The sequence below is a fragment of the Vulpes lagopus genome, chromosome X, assembly GCF_018345385.1.
Source record: "Vulpes lagopus strain Blue_001 chromosome X, ASM1834538v1, whole genome shotgun sequence".
In the NCBI taxonomy this organism is placed as follows: Eukaryota; Metazoa; Chordata; class Mammalia; order Carnivora; family Canidae; genus Vulpes; species Vulpes lagopus.
The window spans coordinates 32,216,511-32,239,548 of NC_054848.1; the positions used below are offsets into that span (position 1 = coordinate 32,216,511).

The 23,038-nt window shown below is 37.9% G+C and overlaps 1 protein-coding gene across 3 annotated transcripts in view; it reads left to right on the forward strand.

Annotated features, from left to right (window-relative positions):
* The window catches only part of PRRG1 (proline rich and Gla domain 1), a 145,266-nt gene that overhangs the window by 79,738 nt on the left and 42,490 nt on the right, over positions 1 to 23,038 (forward strand). For all 3 annotated transcript variants that reach the window (XM_041741893.1, XM_041741895.1, XM_041741894.1), the window contains exon 3: positions 15,193 to 15,353. In XM_041741893.1, the coding sequence (XP_041597827.1) occupies positions 15,193 to 15,353 (161 nt within the window). The remainder of the gene's footprint in view (positions 1 to 15,192; positions 15,354 to 23,038) is intronic.

Here is a 23,038-nt window from a genome sequence, read left to right on the forward strand (position 1 = left end):
TAGGTCTAGAATAGTAGGTCTTGACTCTTGCATTGAAAAAAAGATAACAGAATGCTGGATTAATTATGCAAAGTTCCCATTATGTTACTCTTGATATTCTTGCTACTGTTCCTAGTACATAGTCTTATATCAAAACCAGGGCACCTAAAGCAGGCATTTTGGTACCCAGAACAGTTCCAAGTACACTAAAGAAATCACTACCGTAATTAAATAAGTTGCCTAGCTGGGCTGGTAGTAATTTCCATCAGTTCTGGGAAAAGAAAAGGGCACCTTTCTATTTAGCATTTCCCTTACCTCTGCCCACTGCATAATACAGTAGGCCTGATTTCCCAGTGTTTCAACTACTTAATGACCTTGTTGTTTCAGTTTTTATACCCCTGGTCTCTTCTACAGGCAAGCTTATAGAACCAGAGTGGCTAATTAAGGAAGAGCTAACTTAGTATAATTTACACCTGAGTGATGTGACTAGGAGAACTACATAGTATTCTTTTCTTGCTACCTATAACTCTTATGAGGGCTACAGTAACCCATATGACAGGTTTCTGTAACTTTGAACCTTCAAAAGGATCTTGATTTCCTGCCTCAGAGAAGGAACTTCCCAGCCCATTTAAGCTTGAAGTGCCAAATAGATTTGGGAGAGCAGTGGCAAGATTCCATCTCTCTGCAGAACCTGTGGGCAGGCGTCTCCTACTTTCTGAGTTTATGGTACTCTTAAGTGTCCCCGTGATTTTTTTAATAGCAGCCATAGGCCAAAAGAAGTACCTAATAATTCTATTTATTAAGTAATTAGGTCCAAATAACTTAATAAGTATTTATATCCTGATAGCTTAGTAGCCATTTGAAAACATAATATACTTAAATTGAAAGAAAGAAATATTTTTATTTCAATCTTAAATAGCTGTGCATAGGATATAGGTGCCTGTTGGGCACTACACAACTTCTCAAACCTTGAAATCAGATTGGATACTGCCACCTCCATTTCTTGTTCCATATTGATTTTTCACACAGCATAATTTTTAAATCACAGCTGAAAATTCAGCTTCACAAAGGAAATGAGTATAGAAATATGTAGTAATAAAACTATTAACTACTTTAAGTTGGTAATTTGTGTGGTCAACAGATGTTGAATATCCATGCATTTCCTTCAGAAATATAAAATATCAGCACATTCTCCATGAATTTGCTGTAGCACCCAGGGGCCCTCAGTACACACTTTGGATACCAATGTGCTAGTGTCTTGCCAAGCCAAAAAGTACCTGGCTATGCCCTCTTCCCAAAAACAGTATGTGTCTAACTACTCCACTTCTATAGAACTATTAGGGGAAATTAGATGGTTCTTTCAGAACAAAAAATGTTACTCCAAAAGGGAGCACAGATAGAAGTTTTCTACACATTTCAAAAGATAGTTTCTCTTGCTAGAAAGGATATTTAAGTGCTGTCTTATTAGAAACTTTGCTGTGAATGTATTTATTTCACAATTATACATCGTGTTTGTGGTGCTATTTCATAATTCAAGGCACAGTTCATGGTTTCCCAGCTTCTAGTCACTTAGTCTTCAAGTTCCTCCCATTCTGCCTTTTCATTTATTCCACACTTACTGAATCCTATTCTTACCAAGTTCTTTACCAAGACAGACTGGATCAAAATAATAATAATAATAATAATAATAATAATAATAATAATATATGGACCTCTTTAGGTAGGCATACCAAAAATTATAATACAGTTTAATTAATTGCTGTAATTGAGGAATGCTGAAATACTGGAAATCTATAGCACCTCTGTCTAATGAAGTGGGTAGTAAGATGTGGGGGATGTTTTTAGAGGCTGTCACATCCAGATGGAATAGGAGTTCACTAGGCAGAGGAAATATTAGGTACAGAATTAGAGAGGCATCAAAGAAATGGTGAACAGTAAGATTTGGTTTGAGGGATAAGGTGCATGGTGGGTGTAGTGGCCAAAGAAATCACCCAATAGTCATATCTTTCCCCTTCTTTCCAGTCCTCTTGCCACCATTCAAATGTATGACCTCATTCTTTCTTTTTTTTTTAAAGATTTTATTTATTTATTCATGAGAGACAGAGACAGAGGAAGAAGCAGGGTAGTCCACGACGTGGGACTCCATCCCGGGTTGACAGGATCATGCCCCAGGCTGAAGGTGGTGCTAAACCACTAAGCCACCCGGGCTGCCCATTATTTCTTAATCCGGTTTCTTGCAAGTGGCTTTTTTACCTGGCCCTTATCCCTCCGTTTTCTCTTCAGCCTACACACAATTCTGTTGTATTTATACATTTTTCTAGGTAATGAAGTAGTGGTCCAAAATCTTGAATGCTACCAAATAGTTTGAATATTTTAACAGTAAGTGCCTCCATGGCATGGCTATTGGTCCCCATTTCCAGTTTCATTTTTCACTCCTCCTATTTTGAATGTTATACTCTGACCCTACTGACTAAGCTCACTGTACCTTATTTATGTCCCTTGCTTTACTCAATTTGAAGCCCTCACTCAATGTTTTGTTTTTCTAAGATGTCTTTCCTCACCATCTTTGCCTGTCCAGCTCCTAACAATCCTTAAAAGGCCAACCCAAAAATTTTCAGAGGTTCTCCTCCAGGTTACTTTCCCACCCCCAAATATATCTACCCAGTAGAGTTATGCCTGCCTTCTGACCTCAAAGAGCATCTGCCATGGACATTTTTGCATTAGACTTCTTGTCATGATCTCCTTGTACATTGTCTGTATTCAGTAAGTAGGTCTTAAGAAAAAGAATTGTGTTTACTTAAAAGAAAAATGTAAATATTGGCAACATTAAATAGTGGCTCCTTCAGTGAAATCAGACACGTGAGAGAACTGATTAGATAATTGGAGTAGACATTTTTCGAAGGTGATCCTTAATTTACAGGCCTTATTGTCTGCTGTTTTTCGGCAAATTTTTGTACATGATTACACTTGACTAAAGATTTTTGGCATTGAAACATCAATTTTAGTATCCTACGATACATTAAGAAGTATATTCTACAACTACATATTTTGCTTAAGGCTGTAATTTAGGTAGTTACTTGAGTCATTCTCATTTACTTTTACTCTTTTATTTGAAGAGAAGGCATAGGTGAGAGCTATTTATATTGAAGTTATGAAAAAGTAGTTCACATTTTTAAAATAAATATATAGTAGTCATGTATGTATCAGTCTTAGATTTTAAATATTTCCTTAATAAGGATGTTTTCTTTCTTTTTTTTCTTTTAAAGATTTTATTTATTTATTCATGAGAGACACAGAGAAAGAGAGACAGAGACATAGGCAGGAGAAGCAGGCTCCATGCAGGGAGCCCGATGTGGGACTCAATCCCAGGACTCTGGGATCACGCCCTGAGCCGAAGGCAGATGTTCAACCTCTGAGCCACCCGGGCGTCCCAGTAAGGATGTTTTCTAACTGAATCTAAAGAAAACAGTTTAGGTTTTCCTTTATTTCATCTAACGAGAAAAGTACATGTTTGAGTAACACCTCAGTGTTGTATTCTACAAATAAATTTATGTTCTGTATATTTGTCATATTATTTACTCTCTGATGCAGGCATACAAATGATTCCAGATAGCTGTGGGCTGACTCACCCTTGGATGAGAAGGAGGCAGAGGAAAATGATCAACTCTAGTTATAAACATCAGTGTCTTACTTCTTGAAGTCCAAATATAAGACCTTGCATCATGGGAAATACCCAGTGTTTTAGGAAAAGATAGTCTGATCTTATCCTATAGGTCTAGGCTGCTACCTTCCCCTTTATTTTGTTTTCACATTGAAAAACTCCTAAGTCTGGTATCATCCATTAGATTTCCAAATTGCTTTGATGAGGACCTGCCACAACTTGCTATTCCCTAATATATGACAGACATAACTATCTATATCTTTCCTGCTGCTCAGATTCTTACTCTGGGTGGTATCTTCTTTCACTTTTTAAAATTAGTTAGTTATTTGTTAGTTTGTTTATAACCTAAATTCAAGTTAGTTAACATATAGTGTAGTATTGGTTCCATGAGTAGGATTTAGTGATTCGTCAACTACATATAACACCCAGTCATCCCAACAAATGCCTATCACCCAGTTACCTTATCCCCCAACCCTTTTCCCTCCAGCATCCCTCAGTTTGTTCTTTGTAGTTAAGAGTCTCTTATGGTTTGCCACCCTCTCTTTTTATCTTAATTTCATTTTCCTTCTTTTCCGTTATGTTCATCTATTTTCTTTCTTAAATTCCGCATGTGAGTGAAATCATATGGTATTTGTCTTTCTCTGACTTATTTCATTTAGCATAATACCCTCTAGTTCCATCCACATCATTGTAAATAGCAAGATTTCACTCTTGGATGGCTGAGTAATACTCCAATATCAATACACACACACATACCCCACCTCTTCTTTATGCATTCATCTGTTGATGGATTATCTGGGCTCTTTCATAGTTTGGCTATTGTGGGTATTGCTACTATAAACATTGGAGTTTATGTGCCCCTTTGAATCACTATGTTTGTATCCTTTGGATAAATACTGAGCTGTGCTATTGCAGGATCATAGGGTAGCTCCATACTTAAATTTTTGAGGAACTTCTACCATTTTCCAGAGCAGTTGTACCAGTTTGCATTCCCACCAACAGTGTAAGAGGGTTCCCTTTCTCCACATTCTCACCAGCATCTGTCCTTTCCTGAGTTGTTAATTTTAGGCATTCTGACTGGTGTGAGGTGGTATGTCATTGTGGTTTTGATTTGTGTTTTCCTGATGCCAAGTGATGTTTAACATTTTTTCATGTGACTGTTGGCCATTTGTATGGTTTTGTTGGAGAAATGTCTGTTCATGTCTTCTATTTCTTGACTGGATTTGTTGTTTTTGGGTGTTGAGTTTGATAAGCTCTCTCTAGATTTTGGATACTAGCACTTTATTTCATAAGACATTGCAAATATCTTCTCCCATCCTGTAGGTTGTCTTTTAGTTTTGTCAACTGCTTCCTTTGCTGTACAAAAGCTTTTTATCTTGATGAAGTCCTAATAGTTCATTTTTGCTTTTGTTTCCCTTCCTTTGAAGACGTGTCTAGCAAGAAGTTGCTGCAGCAGAGATTAGAGAGGTTGCTGCCTGTGTTCTCCTCTAAGATTTTGATGGTTTCCTGTCATACATTTAGGTCTTTCATCCATTTTGAATTTATCTTTGTGTATGGTGTTAGAAATCAGTCCAGTTTCATTCTTCTGCATGTGGCTATCCAGTTTCTCTAACGCCATTTGTTGAAGAAACTGTCTTTTTTTCTGTTGAATATTCTTTTCTGCTTTGTGAAAGATTAGTTGACCATAGAGTTGAGGGTCCATTTCTGGGTTCTCTATTCTGTTGCATTGATTTATATGTCTGTTTTTGTGCCAGTACCATGTTCTTTTGATTATTACAGCCTTGTAATATAGCTTGAAGTCCAGGATTGTGACGCCTCCTGCTTTGCTTTTCAACATTCCTTTGGCTATTCAGGGTCTTTCTTTTCTGGTTCCATACAAATTTTAGGATTATTTGTTCTAGCTTTGTGAGAAATGCTGGTCTTATTTTTATAGGGATTGAGTTAAACGTGTAGATTGCTTTGGATAGTATAGACATTTTTTTAAACGATTTTACTTATTCATTCATGAGAGACAGAGAAAGAGAGGCAGAGACATAGGCAGAGGGAGAAGCAAGCTCCACGCAGGAAGCCCGATGTGGGACTCATCCCAGGACTCTAAGATCACGCCCTGAGCCAAAGGCAGACGCCCAACCGCTGAGCCACCCAGGCATCCCAAGGTAGTATAGACAGTTATAACAATATTTATTCTTCCAATCCAGGAGCATGGAATATTTTTCCATTTCTTGTGTCTTCTTCAATTTCTTTAGTAAATGTTCCATAGTTTTCATCCTTTTTACCTTTTTTACCTTTTTGGTTAGGTTTACTCCTAGGTCTTTTTGATTTCTCTTTCTGCTGCTTCCCTATTGGTGAATAGAAATGCAAAAGATCTCTGTATGTTGATGTTATATCCTGTGACATTGCTGAGTTCATGCATCAGTTCTAGTAATTTTTTGGAAGAGTCTTCGGGGTTTTCTACATAGAATATTGTATCTTTTGTGAAGAGTAAAATTTTGACTCTTCCTTGCCATTTTGGATGCCTTTTATTTCTGTTTGTTGTCTAATCATTAAGGTTAGGACTTCTCTTACTATGTTGAACAACAGTGGTGAAAATGTACATTCTTGTTGTGTTCCTGATCGTAGGAGAAAAGCTCTCAGTTTTTCCCCACTGAAGATATTTAGTTGTGGGTCTTTCATATATGGCCTTTATGATGTTGAGGTATGTCCCTTCTATCTCTACTTTCTTGAGGGCTTTTATCAAGAAAGGATGCTGTATTTTGTCAAATGCTTTTTCTGCATCTATTGAAAGGATCATATGGTTCTTACTCTTTCTTTTATTAATGTGGTATATCACATTGATTGATTTGCAAATGTTGAACCACCCTTGCAGCCCAGGAGTAAATCTCACTTGATCATGGTGAATAATCTTTTTAATGTACTGTTGGATTTGATTAGCTAAGTATCTTGTTAAGAATTTTTATATCCATGTTTATCAGGGATATTGGTCTATAATTCTCCTTTTCAGTAGGGTCTTTGTCTGGTTTTGGATTCATAGTAATGCTGGCCTCATAGAATGAGTTTGAAAGTTTTCCTCCCATTTCTATTTTTTGGAACAGCTTCAGAAGAATGAGTATTAATTCTTCTTTAAATGTTTGGTAGAAAAAAAAAATGTTTGGTAGAATTCCTCTGGGAAGCCACCCAGCCCTGGACTCTTGTTTGTTGGGAGGTTTTAAATTACTGATTCAATTTCCTTGTTGGTTATGGGTCTGTTCAGATTTTCTATTTCTTCCTGTTTCAGTTTTGGCAGTTTATATATTTCTAGGAATTTACCCATTTCTTCCAGCCTGCCCCATTTGTTGGCATATAATTGCTCATAATAATCTCTTACACTTGTTTGTATTTCTTCGGTGTTGGTTGTGATCTCTCCTCTTTCATGATTTTATTATTTCAGTTCTTTCTCTCTTCATTTTGATAAGTCTGGCTAGGAGTTCATCAATTTTATTAGTTTGAAGAACCAGCTCTTAGTTTCATTAATCTGTTCTGTTTTTTTTTTCCCCTGTATCACTGATTTTTTCTCTGATCTTTATTATTTCCCTTTTCCTGCTGGTTTTGGGCTTTATTTGCTGTTCTTTGTCCATCTTTAGGTGAAAGGTTGTGTATTTGAGACTCTTCTTGCTTGTCGAGGTAGGCTTAGATTGCTTGCTATATACTTCCTCTTATACTATACCTATTACCTTTGCTGCATCCTAAAGGTTTTGGATTATCATGTTTTTATTTTCATTTGCTTCCATGTATTTATTTATTCTTTAATTTCCTGCTTAACCCATTCATTTTTTTAGTAGAATGTACTTTGACCTCCAGGTATTTGTGGTCTTTCCACATTTTTTCTTCTGTTTGACTTCAGGTTTCATAGCATTGTGGTCTGAAAATATGTCTGGTATGATCTCAGTCTTTTTGTACTGGTTGAGGCCTGATTTGTGACCCAGTATGTGATCTGTTCTGGAGAATGTTCCATGTGTACTCAAAAAGAATGTGTATTCTGCTGCTTTAGGATCAAATGCTCTGCATATATCTGTGAAATCCATCGGGTTCAATGTGTCATTCAAAGACCTTGTTTCCTTGTTGATCTGCTGTTTAGATGATCTGCCCTTTGCTTTGAGTAACGTGTTAAAGTCCCCTACTATTATTATATTATTATCAATGAGTTTCTTTACTTTTGCTATTAATGATTTATATATTTGGCTGCTCCCAAGTTGGAGGCATAAATACTTATAATTGTTAGATCTTCTTGTTGGATAGACCTCTTTATTATGATATAGTGCCCTTCTTCATCTCTTATTACAGTCTTTGGTTTAAAATCTAGTTTGTCCGGACACCTGAGTGGCTCAGTGGTTGAGCATCTGCCTTTGGCTCGGGGCGTGATCTTGGGATCCGGGATCGAGTCCCACGTTGGGTTCCTTGCGTGGAGCCTGCTTCTTCCTCTGCCTGTGTCTCTGTCTCTCGTGAATAAATAAATTTTTTAAAAAAAGTGGTGTATCCATACAATGGAATTTTAAAAAATCTAGTTTGATAAAAGGATGGCTAGCTACTCCAGCTTCCTTTTGATGTCCATTAGCATGATAGATGGTTCTCCACCCCCTTACTTTCAATCTAGAGGTGTCTTTGGTTCTAAAATGAATCTCTTGTAAGCAGTGTATCTATGGGTCTTTTTTTTTTTTTTATTCATTCTCATGTCCTATGTCTCTTGACTGGAAGATTGAAATCCCTTTACATCCAGAATAATTATTGATAAATTTGAATTTAATGCCACTGTATTACCTGCAAAGCCACTGTTTCTATTGATAGTTCCTTGGTAGTCTTTGTTTCTTTTGGTCTCTCTGTCCCACTCAAAATGTCCCCTTTAAATGTTTCTTGCAGAGCTGGTTTAGTGTTCACAAACTCCTTCGGTTTTTGCTTGTTTTGGAAACGCTTTCTCTCCTTTTTTTTTTTTTTTTTAAAGATTTTATTTATTCATGAGAGACACAGGGAGGCTGAGACATAGGCAGAGGGAGAAGCAGGCTCCCTCAGGGGAGCTGGGAGCCTGATGTGGGACTTGATCCCAGGACCCAGGACTCAACCACTGAGCCACTCAGGCATCCCTTTCTCTCCTTTTCTGAATGACAGCCTTGTTGGCTCTAGTATTTTTGGCTGCATGTTTTCCCCATTCAGCCTATTATATATATCATACTACTGTTTTTTGGCCTGCCAAGTTTCTGGTCTGCTATTAACTTTGTGTGTCTACCCCTGTATGTTAAGGACCTTTTGTCCCTAGCTGCTTTTGGAATTCTCTCTTTAATTTTGTTTATTTTTCAAGTTTCACTATGATATGTCTTGGTGTTGACCTAATTTTATTGATTTTGAGAGGAGTTCTCTGTGCCTTTTGGACTTGAGTGCCTGTTTCCTTCTCCTGTTTAGGGAAGTTCTCAGCTATAATTTGTTCAAATAAACCTTCTGCCCCCTTCTCTTCTTTTTCTGGAACTTGTATGATATGGATATTGTTGTGATTTGTAGAATCGTTGAGTTCCTTGTCTGTATTTGTGATCTAATAGTTTTCTTTCCCTCTTCTTTTCAGCTTCATTATTTTCCATAACTGTATCTTCTGTATCAGCTATTTATTCCTCTGCTTCTTCCATCCTCATTGTGATTACATCCAGTTAGTTTTGCATCTCAGTTACAGCATTTTTTATTTCGGCCTGACTAGGTTTTAGGCCTTTTCTCTATGCATCAAGAGTTTCTCTGTTATCTTCTATGCTTCTTCAAGTCCAGCTAGTACTCTTTTTTTAAAAAATTATATTTTTATTTTTATTTATTTATTTTTGTTTTTCAGGAAAAAAAGCTTTACTCAACCAAAATAGGCACTGTTAGCATTAACTGCTTTCCCCAAATGATAAATTTCCCCAATTATTATAGACTTATAATATTCAGCATTTTTAAAAAAGATTTTATTTATTCATACATGAGAGAGACGGGGGTGGGGGAGGAGAGAGAGAGAGGCAGAGACACAGGCAGAGGGAGAAGGAGGCCCTACGCAGGGAGCCTGACGTGGGACTCGATCCTGGGTCTCCAGGATCAGGCCCTGGGCCAAAGGCGGCGCTAAACTGCTGAGCCACCTGGGCTGCCCAATTCAGCATTGTTAAAATTTATTCAGATCCTTCAGTTACTGTTCTCTATTAGAGAATGTTCTGTTTCTTAGAGTTCTGAATGATGAAAGAGGTGGTAATCTGTTGACAAAAGGTCAGGTGAGTGTGATGGATATGACAAAAGTTCTTGGCCCAATTCATTTATTCCCTATGGTGGTCTGGGATTTCACCACCTATGGTGGTCAGATGTTGTCATGGAAAAGTATAGGTCCATCTATGTCTGCTAACCGATGCAGAGTGCTTTTAGATCCATTTTTGATACATAATTTGAACTTCTTGATGATAAGATAGTTTTGCCTGAGTTAAAAGTAATGAAATACTCTCTTTACAAAGCACCTCATATAGGTACCAGAACCTTCTTTTTGGTTGCAGTGATGGTTTTAACACGTTTGGGAACTTCGTCAACATCCAACCATTGTGCAAGACCACTTTCATTTTTTTGTCAAAGCTTATGATCCTCTCCAAAATAGGTCTCTGCTCTTTCAAATCTTAAGGTATGAGCACATCTCTAATCATCTCCTTTCGTGATCATCTGTCAGTTGGTATGTTACCTACTAGCCCAACTTTTTTTTACCTTTCCTGTTGTAGCTAGGTGTTGAAAAATTATTGTAGCAGAAATTCCTAAGTGTGCTTCAAGACCTCAGATTGCTGTTTTGAGGTTATCTTCTACCATGGCTCTCAACTGATCCTTATCCCCAGATTTGGGTCTCCCTCAAGGCTCATTTTTCAGACTTAAGATTCCCAGAACAAAATTTTTCAAACCCTCACCATATAGTCCTTTCACTAACAGCACCTTCTCTGAAGACAGAACTGATGTTTCTACTTGCTGTGGCTGCACTGTGCCCTAGTTTAAATTCATATAAAAACAATATTCGCAAAGCTTTCAAAGATATGGTATTGTTCACTTCTGTAAAAGTTGGTGATTTCTCTGAGTGTTTTACTTTTAAAAGTTTCCTTCTAATACATAACCACAGGGACAAGATTTAATGTGCAATAGGAAGCTGTTGGCACATGAGGGGCATGATTTGGTGGCCACCTTCTCTTTCTTGGCATGAGTTGAAGACGTGCCCCTCTCTAGCAGTGACAGCGGTACCAACTGTGGTGGCAGCAGTGGCAGATTGGGCTCCTCCAAGCCCAGCTAGTATTCTTCTTTTTTTTTTTTTTTTTTCTTCTTTTTTTTTTTTTTAAGATTTTATTTATTTATTCATGAGAGACACATAAAAGCAGAGACATAGAGGGAGAAGCAGGCTCCTCACAGGGATCCCGATATGGGACTCTATCCTAGGACCCGGGATCATGCACTGGGCCGAAGGCAGACACGCAACCACTGAGCCACTTGGGCATCCCCAGCTAGTATTTTTCTTTTAAAGATTTTATTTATTTATTCATGAGAGACACAGAGAGAGAGGCAGAGACATAGGCAGAGAGAGTAGCAGGCTCCTCTCAGGGAGCCCGATGCAGGACATGATCCCCGGACCTGGGATCACGCCCTGAGCCAAAGGCAGATGCTCAGCCACTGAGCCACCCAGGCATTCCCCCCAGCTAGTATTTTTATGACTTGTTCTAAATTCTTGTTCAGACACATTGCTCATATCTGTTTGGGGCAAATCCCTGCCTGTGATTTCTTTTTGATCTTTCTTTTGGGGAGATTTCTTCCATCTTGTCATTATGTCTCGATTTCTGTCTTGCATGTTATAAAAGCTTGTTATATTTCCTGCTCCTTTTCTCTTTTCTTGGATCAGGCTTCTTCTTCTTTTTTTAAAATCAGGCTTATCGGGATCCCTGGGTGGCGCAGCGGTTTGGCGCCTGCCTTTGGCCCAGGGCGCGATCCTGGAGACTGGGGATCGAATCCCACATCAGGCTCCCGGTGCATGGAGCCTGCTTCTCCCTCTGCCTGTATCTCTGCCTCTCTCTCTCTCTGTCTGTATGACTATCATAAATAAATAAAAATTAAAAAAAAAAAAAATCAGGCTTATCTTAAACAAATCAAAGCATACCTAGTTAATGGTCCAAACACTCCCCACTGCAAGCAAGGAGGAACTCTGCAGAGGACTGGCCTGTGGGAAATAGCAGCCAAAACACAAGAGGAGAGTGCACAGAGCATACACTAGAAACACTTCCTGAAGTACCAGGCCCTATACAGTGTATGCCCTCTTTGCACACCTCTGTCCCTTGCTGTTTAATGGCCACTCAATTGTGCCCATTGGGCCCTTTGTTCTTGGAGAGGCAATATACACTTCCAAATGTACTCCAGGAAGGGGAGTGTTCTCCCTCAGTGTGACCCATGGATCCCCACACCATGATGTCTTGTAGGATTCCTACACATTCATCTCTCTCCCTCTCTCCCTAACTTGACTCCAGGAAAAGGGCTCCCTCTACTCTGAAGCACCACGGCTTTTCTCTCTACCTTGCATCTGCCATGTTCTCTTCCTCCAGTTGTGCAGATTGTTTTCTTAATCCTCAGATCAATTTCCTGGCTGTTCAAAAGGATTTGATACTGATTCTAGCTATCTTCAAGGAACGAGGCAAGCTCAGGGTCACCCTGGTACTCCACCATCTTAACTCTCTGAGTGGTATCTTCTAATTGACCAGATTTGTTTGGCAAACAGGATAAAATCTACTTGCAAGCCTATTCCTACCTAGAGTTCTCAGTATTATATTACTTTGCTTTCCAGTACAAGAAATACAAATGTGTTTGTGGAATGCTCTTGGTAATTTGATTAGGCTAGGATTAGAGGAGTTGTGTCCTGCTATACTTTACCTTAGAGTTACTTAACTTTCTGAATTAGCCAGCTTTCTGGTTATAAGAGCTGTTTTCCTTGACCCCCTTTGCCATGTTAGATAGCATATAAGAAATTTTTTTCTGAGAATTTAGTTTTTTCTCTCAAAACCTTTTTTTTTTTTTTTAAGATTTTATTTATCTAAGACAAAATGCGAGAGTGCAAACACAGGGGGAGAGAGAAGCAGACCCCTTGCTGAACAGGGAGCCCTATCTGGGGCTTGATCCCAGGATGCTGGGATCATGATCTGAGCCAAAGGCAGACACATAACCAACTGAGGCACACCGGCGCCCTTCTCTTAAAATCTTAAGATACGTTGTTGTTGATTGTTTGGTTTGTTTTCAAGAAAACTGTCCCCAAATCTAGGGATATATTAGACTGTATTAATATCTCTATTGTGTTTAAAAACAAGGAAGCAGATAGTCGCAAGCAGTTTTATACTTGTCAGACCACACATAGCATATTGGACTGAGTGTAGGACACTGTATTTTATGAGATAAAAATGGTGCAGAGACTCCTATCCATTTTACAGGGCCAACAGTTGAAGAAACTAGACATGCTTAGCCTGGAAAAAAGAAGCCTTTGGGCAAATGAGTTACTGTCTTCATGTATGTCCTTTTCAGAGGCCATAAATAAGACCAGTGACTAGGAAGTTGTTAATTCAGTGAAATGTCCTTTGATAAAGGGCTTCCTAATCAAATAAGTATGATAAATGTATGTGACCTATTTCTTTTCTGGAGGTATGCAGATGTAGATAAATATACGTTAAGGTCCCTAAAAAGTCCTGCAGTAAAAGATCTTGTTACATTTGTTAATGCCAACATTCCATGAACTCCTTCAGAACTAGTTTTCTAAGGAGCTCACATTTAGGTAGTGCTTCTCAAACTGTGGTAGTTAGACCAAGACCAGCAGCACCAGCATTACCCGGGAACTTATTAGAAATGCATTTTTTTACTCCACCTCAGATCTATGGAATCAGAAACTCTGGGAGCTGAGCCCAGTAATCTCAGTGATTATAAGCCCTCCAGGGGATTCTGAGGGTACAGCTGTGAGAAGTACTACTAGCAAATTTCACGGTTTTTCTCCAACTCAGCAGTACCCTTTTTGTTTGTTTTTTAGCACTTGCCACAATTTTTATTCTTTACAATTTCTTTTAATGATATTCTTTGACTCTGTAACTAATTTTTTTCTGTAATTAATTTTTATAAATGGTTATCCTTCTGAGGTATAGAAGGAAGGAAACTTATGAAAGGCCTGCTATAGTTTTTAACATAGTGTAGGTGTCATCCAGCTGGTATCGATATGGATACTTCATTTTTATTTTTTTATTTTATTTTTTATTTTAAAGATTTTACTTATTCACAGAGAGAGAGAGAGAGAGGCAGAGACACAGGCAGAGGGATAAGCAGTCTCCACACAAGGAGCCCGATGTGGGACTTGATCCCGGGACTCCAGGATCACACCCTGGGCTGCAGGCGGCGCTAAACCGCTGCGCCACCGGGGCTGCCCCAATATGGATACTTTAAAGGATCCTAAGTAATGAATCCATATCTTCTGTGAAATGAAATACACATTTCTATAATGAGGTAACAAATTCATTGCTATTGTTACCATTTTTTAAAAGAACACTTACTGTTTTTCATTTACTTTAAAATATTCTTTGTAAAATGTAGACTTTAACATTTTAAAAAGATCTGTAATGTGCCCTTTCTTATGTTAGAAGTCAATAAGATTAGAAACTTATGGTTTTTTTGCATTAAAAGAGATTAAAATCTTGTAGCATCATATTTACATATACAAAGAAATATGAATGACACTTTAAAAAAATTAAATAATTTAAAATGAATATGTAAAATTAAAAATAATTTCTCTTGACTGTGCCCTATAACTAGTGCCTCATTTATTTTACTGGATATCATAAATGTGCATTTTGAGTATTTATATGAAATACCTCTATAAGTCGTGGAAGAACTTTCTGGAGGACTGTGAAACTGGTTTGATATATTTAAATATCACAATGTTTAAGTATATTTAGAGCAAAATTATTAGTGTTCCTAGGAATGAATTATGGCCAAATTCATCTTAACTTCTTGATACTGTTTTGCCAGCTCTTCTTTTTTTTTTTTTTCAGCTCTTCTTTTCATATAAGTAAGGGTTCTCAGGGTCTATATTACTAGGTTTATTTATTTTTATTTAGGGGAACAAAGACTGGTGGTCTGGAGACTGGATTTTGACTTGGTTGCCAGTGCCCAACAGCAGAATGCCTGGGGGCATCCACTTACAACAAAGAGTATAAGTAGTGGAATCACTATTACTATATTTAAATACCAATGGCTGGCAGGAATGTGCTAAAGTCTGAATCTAACTGTGAATTATGTCACTGTCCCTACCCAGAGCAAGTGCTGCTCAAAGGGCATGCTCACAGGAGGAGGAAGACAGCAGAGGTGGCTATTTGGAGCTAAACGTACTTTCGTACTTTCGTTGCTGACTCAGGGGAAGAGGTTTAGGATGCTGGTTGTGTTTTCTAAAGAGCACCTAGCAGTTTCCACCTTGTATGCGAAGCTTCCACATGTTTTTCAAATGATAATTTTATGCTTTTGATTTTCTCTCTTCTTAGTTTTCCTCACAGGAGAAAAAGCCAATTCAGTATTGAAACGCTACCCAAGAGCTAATGGACTTTTTGAAGAAATAAGACAGGGCAACATTGATCGTGAATGCAAAGAAGAAATCTGCACGTTTGAAGAAGCAAGAGAAGCTTTTGAAAATACTGAGAAAACTGTAAGTGTATTGGCAATTTGTAAGAAACGTTCACAGTTTTGCCTACCTTTGGATGTACGTTTGCAGTCTGCATTCCCGAATTGTGTGCATCGCTCTCAGTTACAAATTGATTACAAATTACCTTTGTGAGGAACTCTGCAAATGGCATCTAAGAATACACTTGGCTAGGAGAGCCAGGTTCGCTTCCCCGTGTGTGGGTCTGTGTGGGTCCGGCTTTGAGGGCCCTGTTCCCACAGGACTCTGCTGAGCGGAGATTGATCATCCTAGCAAGGGGGAAGTGCTTGTTTCACACGAGGCTCTGATGGGGAAAGTTACCAATATCATCACCTCACTTTGCCTAATCAGTGAGGAAGTGTGGAGGAACGGAAGAGATATTGACACTGTTTTAAAATCTTTGACTTCTTGTACAAAAAAAAAACAAAAAACAAAAAACTATCTATCTTTGAACTCCTCTCCCCACTCTAAGAATACTCTTCCTTACCTCTCTTTACTGTAGATGGCATGCTATTCAAGGACAGCACAGGGGTGGGCAAGCCAAAGGCAGTGGTCTAAATTCTGTGGAACTGCTCTGGAGTTGGAAATGACAATACCCGACATAGCCATTATATAAAGATCCATTCTTGGGCACTGACCATGAAAATAACACTAGTTGCTAAACAAGTGATGTCAGATGTGCTAAAGAGTGATATTAGGTATGTCTTAGAAACAACAGATATAGAAGTTTTTTTTTTAAAGATTTTATTTAGGGGATCCCTGGGTGGCGCAGCGGTTTGGCGCCTGCCTTTGGCCCAGGGCGCGATCCTGGAGACGCGGGATCGAGTCCCACATCGGGCTTCCGGTGCATGGAGCCTGCCTCTCCCTCTGCCTGTGTCTCTGCGCCTCTCTCTCTCTCTCTCTCTCTCTGTGACTATCATAAATAAATAAATAAATAAATAAATAAATAAATAAATAAAATTAAAGATTTTATTTAGAGAGAGCATGCACACGAGCAGGGGAGAAGGGCAGAAGGGGAAAGAGAATCTCAAGCAAACTACCTGCTGAGCACAGAGCCCAATGGAAGGCTTAATCCCAGGATCTCAAGATCATAATCTGAGCCAAAACCAAATGTTGGACATTTAACCGACTGAGCTATCCAGGTGCTTGTGTTACGGAAGTTTTGTTGTTTTTTTTTTTTAAAGATTTTATTCACTTATTTGAGAGAGTGAGGGAGGGAGAGCGAGCATGAACAGGGGGAAAGGGTGAGGGAGAAGTGGGCTCTCCCCTGAGGAGGGAGCCCTATGCAGAGCTCAATCCCAGGACTCTGTGATCATGACCTGAGCTGAAGGCAGATGCTCAACTGACTGAGCCACCCAGATGGCCCCAGAAGTTTTAAAGAAAGGGGTTTGTTTGTTTGTTTGTTTATTTTAGAGAGAACTCACAAGAGTGAGTGGGGGGAGGGGCAGAGAAAGAGAGAGAGAGAAAATCTCAAGCAGACTCCCCATGAGCATGAGCCTGACCCTGGGCTCAATCCTAAAACCCATGAGATCTTGACATGAGCCGAAATCACAAGTTGGATGTTTAACCCACTGAGCCACCCAGGTGCCCCAGAGAAAGGGGTATTGAACTTTTTTGTTAGGTTAGAAAAGAGGAAGGAACTCAAGGAGAGACGATCAGGGAAGCATCATCGCTGGAGTCTAGTGTTCATAGTAAAAGCAAAGTCAGTGTATAAATTGATAAGCTATAAGCATCATTTTTTATATTTTTATTGAAGTAATTATACTTCAATTGTATGTCAATTATGACATACAATACTATATTAGTTTCAGGTGTGCAACATATTGATTGGACAACTACATAGATTACTTAATAGTCACCACCATGAGTGTAGTCCTCTTCTGTCACCATATAGTGTTATTATGATATTATTGGCTATAGTCTTTTTGCTGTACTTTTCATCATTGTAACATTTATTTTATAACTGAGGGTTTGTACCTCTTAATCCCCTTGATCTATTTTGCCCATCTCTGACCCACCTCCCTTCTGGCAACCTCCAGTTTATTATCTGTATTTAGGATCTATTGGTTTTTTAGATTCCACATGTAAGTGAAATCATGTAATATTTGTCTTTCTCAGCATCATTTATTATTTCACTTAGCTTAATAGTCTTCTAGGTTCGTCCATGTTGTCGCAAATGACAAAATCTCATTCTTTTTATAGCTGAGTAGTATTCCTGTGTGTGTGTGTATCTCTCTGTGTACCACATCTTTATCTGTTTGCCTACCATTGGACATTTAGGTTGCTTCTGTATCTTGACTGTTGTAAATAATGCTGAAGTAAACAGCATTATAAACATCAGCATACATTTATCTTTTCAAATTAATGTCTTTGTGTTCTTTAGATAAATACCCTAAAGTGAAATTCATGGATCATATGATATTTTTATTTTTAATTTGTTTTAAAGATTTTATTTATTTATCTGAGAGAGAGCACGAGGGGGGAGGTCTGAAGAAGAGGGAGACAGAGAAGCAGATTCCCTGCTGAGCAGGGAACCCCATGTGGGGCTTGTGACTATGACCTGAGCCAACGGCAGATGCTTAACTGAGTGAGCCACCTAGGAGCCCCCTATTTTTAATTTTTTGAAGAACATCTATACTGTTTTCCATTGTGGTTGTACCAGTTTACATCCCCAACAGTGCAACAGTGCTACCTTCTCTCCACATCCTTGTGAACACATTATTTCTTGTCTTTTTGTTACTAGCCAATCTCACAGGTGTGAGGTGCTATCTCATTGTGGTTATGATTTGAATTTCCTTCATGATGAGTGGTTGAGCACCTTTTCACAAGTCTCTTGGCCACCTATAGGTCTTCTTTGGCAAAATGTCTTTTCAGGTTCTCTGCCCATTTTAAAAATTTGATTGTTTGTTTAAAGTGATTTTTATTTTTTTAAATTTATTTATTTATTTATTTATTTATTTATTTATTTATTTATTTATTTATTTTAGAGACACAAAGAGCTTGAGTAGGGGGATGCGCAGAGGGAAAAGGAGAGAATATCAAGCAGACAGAGCACAGAGCCTGATGCAGGGCTAGATCACATGATTCTGAGATCTTGACCTGAGCTAAAATCAAGAGTTGGACACCTAACCAACTGTACCACCCAAGATCCCCTAATGTTTTGTTTTGTTTTTAAAGATCTTGGGGATCCCTGGGTGGCTCAGTGGTTTAGCACATGCCTTCAGCCCAGGGTGTGATCCTGGAGTCCCGGGATCAAGTCCCACATCGGGCTCCCTGCATGGAGCCTGCTTCTCCCTCTGCCTATGTCTCTGCCTCTCTCTCTCTCTGTCTCTCATGAATAAATAAATAAAATCTTTAAAAAAAAATCTTACTTAAATCTCACATTTTAAAATGCAAAAATAATCATCCATAAGCTCATCATGCAGTCACAAAGCACTTTGGGCCTTTTAGTTTCTTTCCAGCTGTTATTCCTTGTTTCTGCTTAGTCCTTATTTATTTTACACATTTATATTTCTCATCTTATGAAATTAATATATATTCATTGTAAAGATATTGAAACTATAGTAACATGAAATGAATAAAATCTTTTAAATTTTTAGCACTATCAGTTTCCTGATTTTGGTATGTATTATTCTGGTCTATTTTTAATGCATACATAATTTTAATTTTTATGAATTTTTTTGCATGATAATTTTTAAATAGCAGTAGGATTGTAGTATAAATAATGCTCTATACCTTGCAGCTTTTAATTAAAACCAGTTTATGTTTTAAAAACAAAGCTTAGTTTTTGATGTTATCTTTCTTCAAAAAACACAAATTTTAGATATTTTATCCTTTTCATGAAGCTAATGGCATTTCATCCTGCTTTATCATTCTCCTTTAATGGAAAGGTAAGAACTTTAGTGGAAAGATACTTTGAAACTATGTTAATCTTTTATTCTTCATGAGACTATTACCCACTAGTTTTAACATATGCTATTGATGATTCTTGACTAAATCAATTAAATTATAATTGCTTAATGGTGATTTCTAACTCCATCATATATACATTTTTTGGTTGGCATTCCAGTATGGGCAGGAACTTTCCCATTATCTGTCTGTCTCTCTTTTAGCACAGACTCAAAGATTACTTTATTCAGTGAGCTATAATCCCTTAAATTTTCCCAAATTTGGCTAATGGAAGTTTCTTCAAACAGGCTTCTCTGTCTTTTTGACATTATCATTTTATGTTTTTAGTTAAAGAGAGAGAGTACAAAAGCGAGGCAAGGGACAGAGGGAGAGGGAGAGAGAATCTTATTAAGGAGCCTGACTCCGGGCTCAATCTTACAACCTTGAAATCGTGATCTGAGCCAAAATTAGGAGTCAGACGCTTACCCCACTAAGCCACTTGGCCACCTCTGCTTTGTTGGTTTTTTTAATTCAGGGTGTGTGTGTGTGGGGGGGGGGTTAAGTAGGCTCCATGCCCACTGTGGGGTTTGAAATTCTGACCCTGTGATCAAGAGTTGGATGCTGTCTGAATGAGCCACCCAGGTGCCCCTGCAGTTTTTTTTTCCCCCATTTTCATTTTAACCATCAATTAAACACATTTTATTGAATCTGAACTTTTGATCATAGTGAAAAACCTTCCTCTAGACCCTGGTCCTAGAGGAATCCCAGTTTCTTATAATATACTTGAGTTTTTATATCTTTAGATCTCTGACTTATCCACAGTTTATTCTTGAATGTATGGTGTGAGTTATGGATACAATTTTTTTACATAGCTGTTCAGTTGTCCAAAGACCATTTCTTATAAAATCCCTCTTTGCTTCAGTGATTTTAGTTATCCTTTGTCATATAGCTCATTACAATATATACTTAACTGATTTCCAGGTTTTATACTCTAATTCATTGGTCCATCATTCTCAAATGCCAATATCATACTTTTTTATTATTGAGAATTTTCAGTGTATTTTAGTATAAATTAGAGCTAGTTATTAGTATGAATTTGTCTAACTCCAGAAAAAATAATTTGTCAATATTTTTATTGGGATTTCTTTCAGTCTGTAACTTAAGGAGAACTAACATCTTGAAGATACTAAATCACCTTCTCCAAGAAGAGATCTTTCTCTTTGTTGAAATCAACATTTCTATCTTTCAGGAATGTTTTATAGTTTTCATCATACAAGTTTTGCACATTTCTTAGGTGGGTTCCTAAGCATTACTGTGTTGCTATTTTAAATGCTGTACTCTTTTCCATGATATATTCTAACCGGTTATTATTTGTGTATGTGTGCACTATTGACTTTTTAAACCTTGCTGAGTTACAATTGACATATTTAAAGTGTACAATTTGATAGATTTTAACATATCCACACCCCTGTGAAACCATAGCAATCCTAGTAAACAAATTCATCATTCTCAAAAGTTCCTTCTTGCCTCATAATAATTCCTCTTTCTATATCTCCCCACAATCACCACCTCCCCAGGCAATGATTTATCTGATTTCTGTCACTGTAGCTTAAATTTTCTAGCATTTTCTATAAATCATGCATTGACTTCTTTCACTCAACATTAATTATGTTCAGATGCATCCATATTGCACATATCAATAGTTCCTTTGTTTTTATTGCTGAGTAGTGTGTTATTGTATGTAAATGGACATTTGGGTTTCCATTTGGGGCTGTTACAGCTAAAGCTATGAACACTCATGCCCTAAGCTATTGACTTTTTTAAATTAATGAACCACATATTTATTTTGATGTGAGTTCTAAGAAATCTCATGGTCAAAGTTACACTTTCAGATGCATTCTTTTTTTAAACTTTTTATTTTGAGCTAATTAAAGATTCACCAAAGATTGCAAAGATAATAGACAGGTCCCATTGTAGCGTTTACCCAGTTTTCTTCAGTGGTTATGTCTCATAGAAGTTTCCTACAATATCAAAACTAGGAAACTGACATTGGTACAGTCTGTATGTATAGTTTTGTGCCATTTTATCACTTGTGTAAATTCTTGTAACCACTACTACAGTTAAAATTCAGAATTACTTCATTACCACAAAATCCTCCCTTAATAGTCACATACCCCCTCCCCCACCACCATGCCTAACCTTTATTAATCACTAATCTGTTCCCACCACTGTAATTCTGTCATTGCAAGAATGTTATATAAATGAAATTATATAATATGGAACCTTTTGATATTTGCTTTTTATACTCAGCATAATCCTTTTGAGATTCATCCCAGATGTTGTATGTATCAATAGTTCACTCCTTTTTATTACTGAGTAATATTCCATAGTATGGATGTACCATAGTTTATTGAACCATTCATTCATTGAAGGATATCTGGGTTATTTGCAGTATTGGCTATTACTTATAAAGCTGCTGTGAATTTTTTTTAAGATTTTATTCATTTATTCATGAGAGACACAGAGGCAGAGATATAGGCAGAGGGAAAAGCAGGCTCCACGCTGAGAGCCTGATGTGGGACTCATTCCTGGGACTCCGGGATCATGCCCTGGGCTGAAGGCTGACAGCCACCCACTGAGCCACCCAGGCGTCCCACTGCTGTGAATTTTTGTTTGCAGGTTTTTTTTTTTTTTGGACATAGGCTTTTATTTCTCTGGGGTAAATCCCCAGAAGTACAGTTGGGTTGTATGGTAAGTATATGTGTAGCTCTTAAAGACACTGACAAACTAATTTGTCATTGTATAAATGACCATTTTACATTTCCACCAGCAATATTTGAGTGATCCAGTTCTTCTGCATACTCACCAGTACTGGGTATTGTTAGTGTTTTTTTAATTTTATTTTAGTCATTCTGATGGGTATATAGTGATATCACATTGTGGTTTTAATTTCCATTTCTTTAATGGCTAATGATGTTGAACGTTTCTTCGTGTGTTTATTTTCTTTTTTTTTTTTTTTAAAGATTTATTTATTCATTCAGAGAGAGCGAGAGAGAGGCAGAGACACAGGCAGAGGGAGAAGCAGGCCCCATGCAGGAAGCCCGATGTGGGACTCGATCCTGGGTCTCCAGGATCACACCCCAGGCTGCAGGCGGCACTAAACCGCTGCGCCACCGGGGCTGCCCCATGTGTTTATTTTCAGTTTATTCTCTTTTGTAAAATCTTCCTTCATGTCTTTTGCTCATTTTCTTACTGGATTGTTTTCCTTCATTAATGAGTTTTGAGAGCTGTTTATGTATTCTTGATATAAATCCATTGTCCTATATGTGTTTAGTAGGCTATTGCTTTTCTTTCTTTTTTTTTTAGGGTTTTATTTATTTATTCATGAGAGAGAGACACACACACACAGAGAGAGAGAGAGAGAGAGAGAGAGAGAGAGAGGGGCAGAGACATAGGCAGTGGGAGAAGGAAGCACCATGCAGGAAGCCTAATGTGGGACTTAATCCTGGGACTCCAGGATCACGCCCTGAGCCAAAGGCAAATGCTCAATGGCTGAGCCACTCAGGCATCCCAGGGTATTGCTTTTTAATGTGTTAATTGTATATCTTACTACCTTACCCCTCTGATTCCTTTTCTTTCTTTCAAGATGAACAGTGATTTTAATGCTTACCTCTCTGCCCCTTATGCATCTCAGTGCTTCTCTGTATCCTTTCCTGCCCACAGAGATAGGAAGCTGCATTTCAACAGTCTTTGAATCAAATAGAAGATGAAACCCCTTCAACAATTGCTCAAGCAGTTCTCTG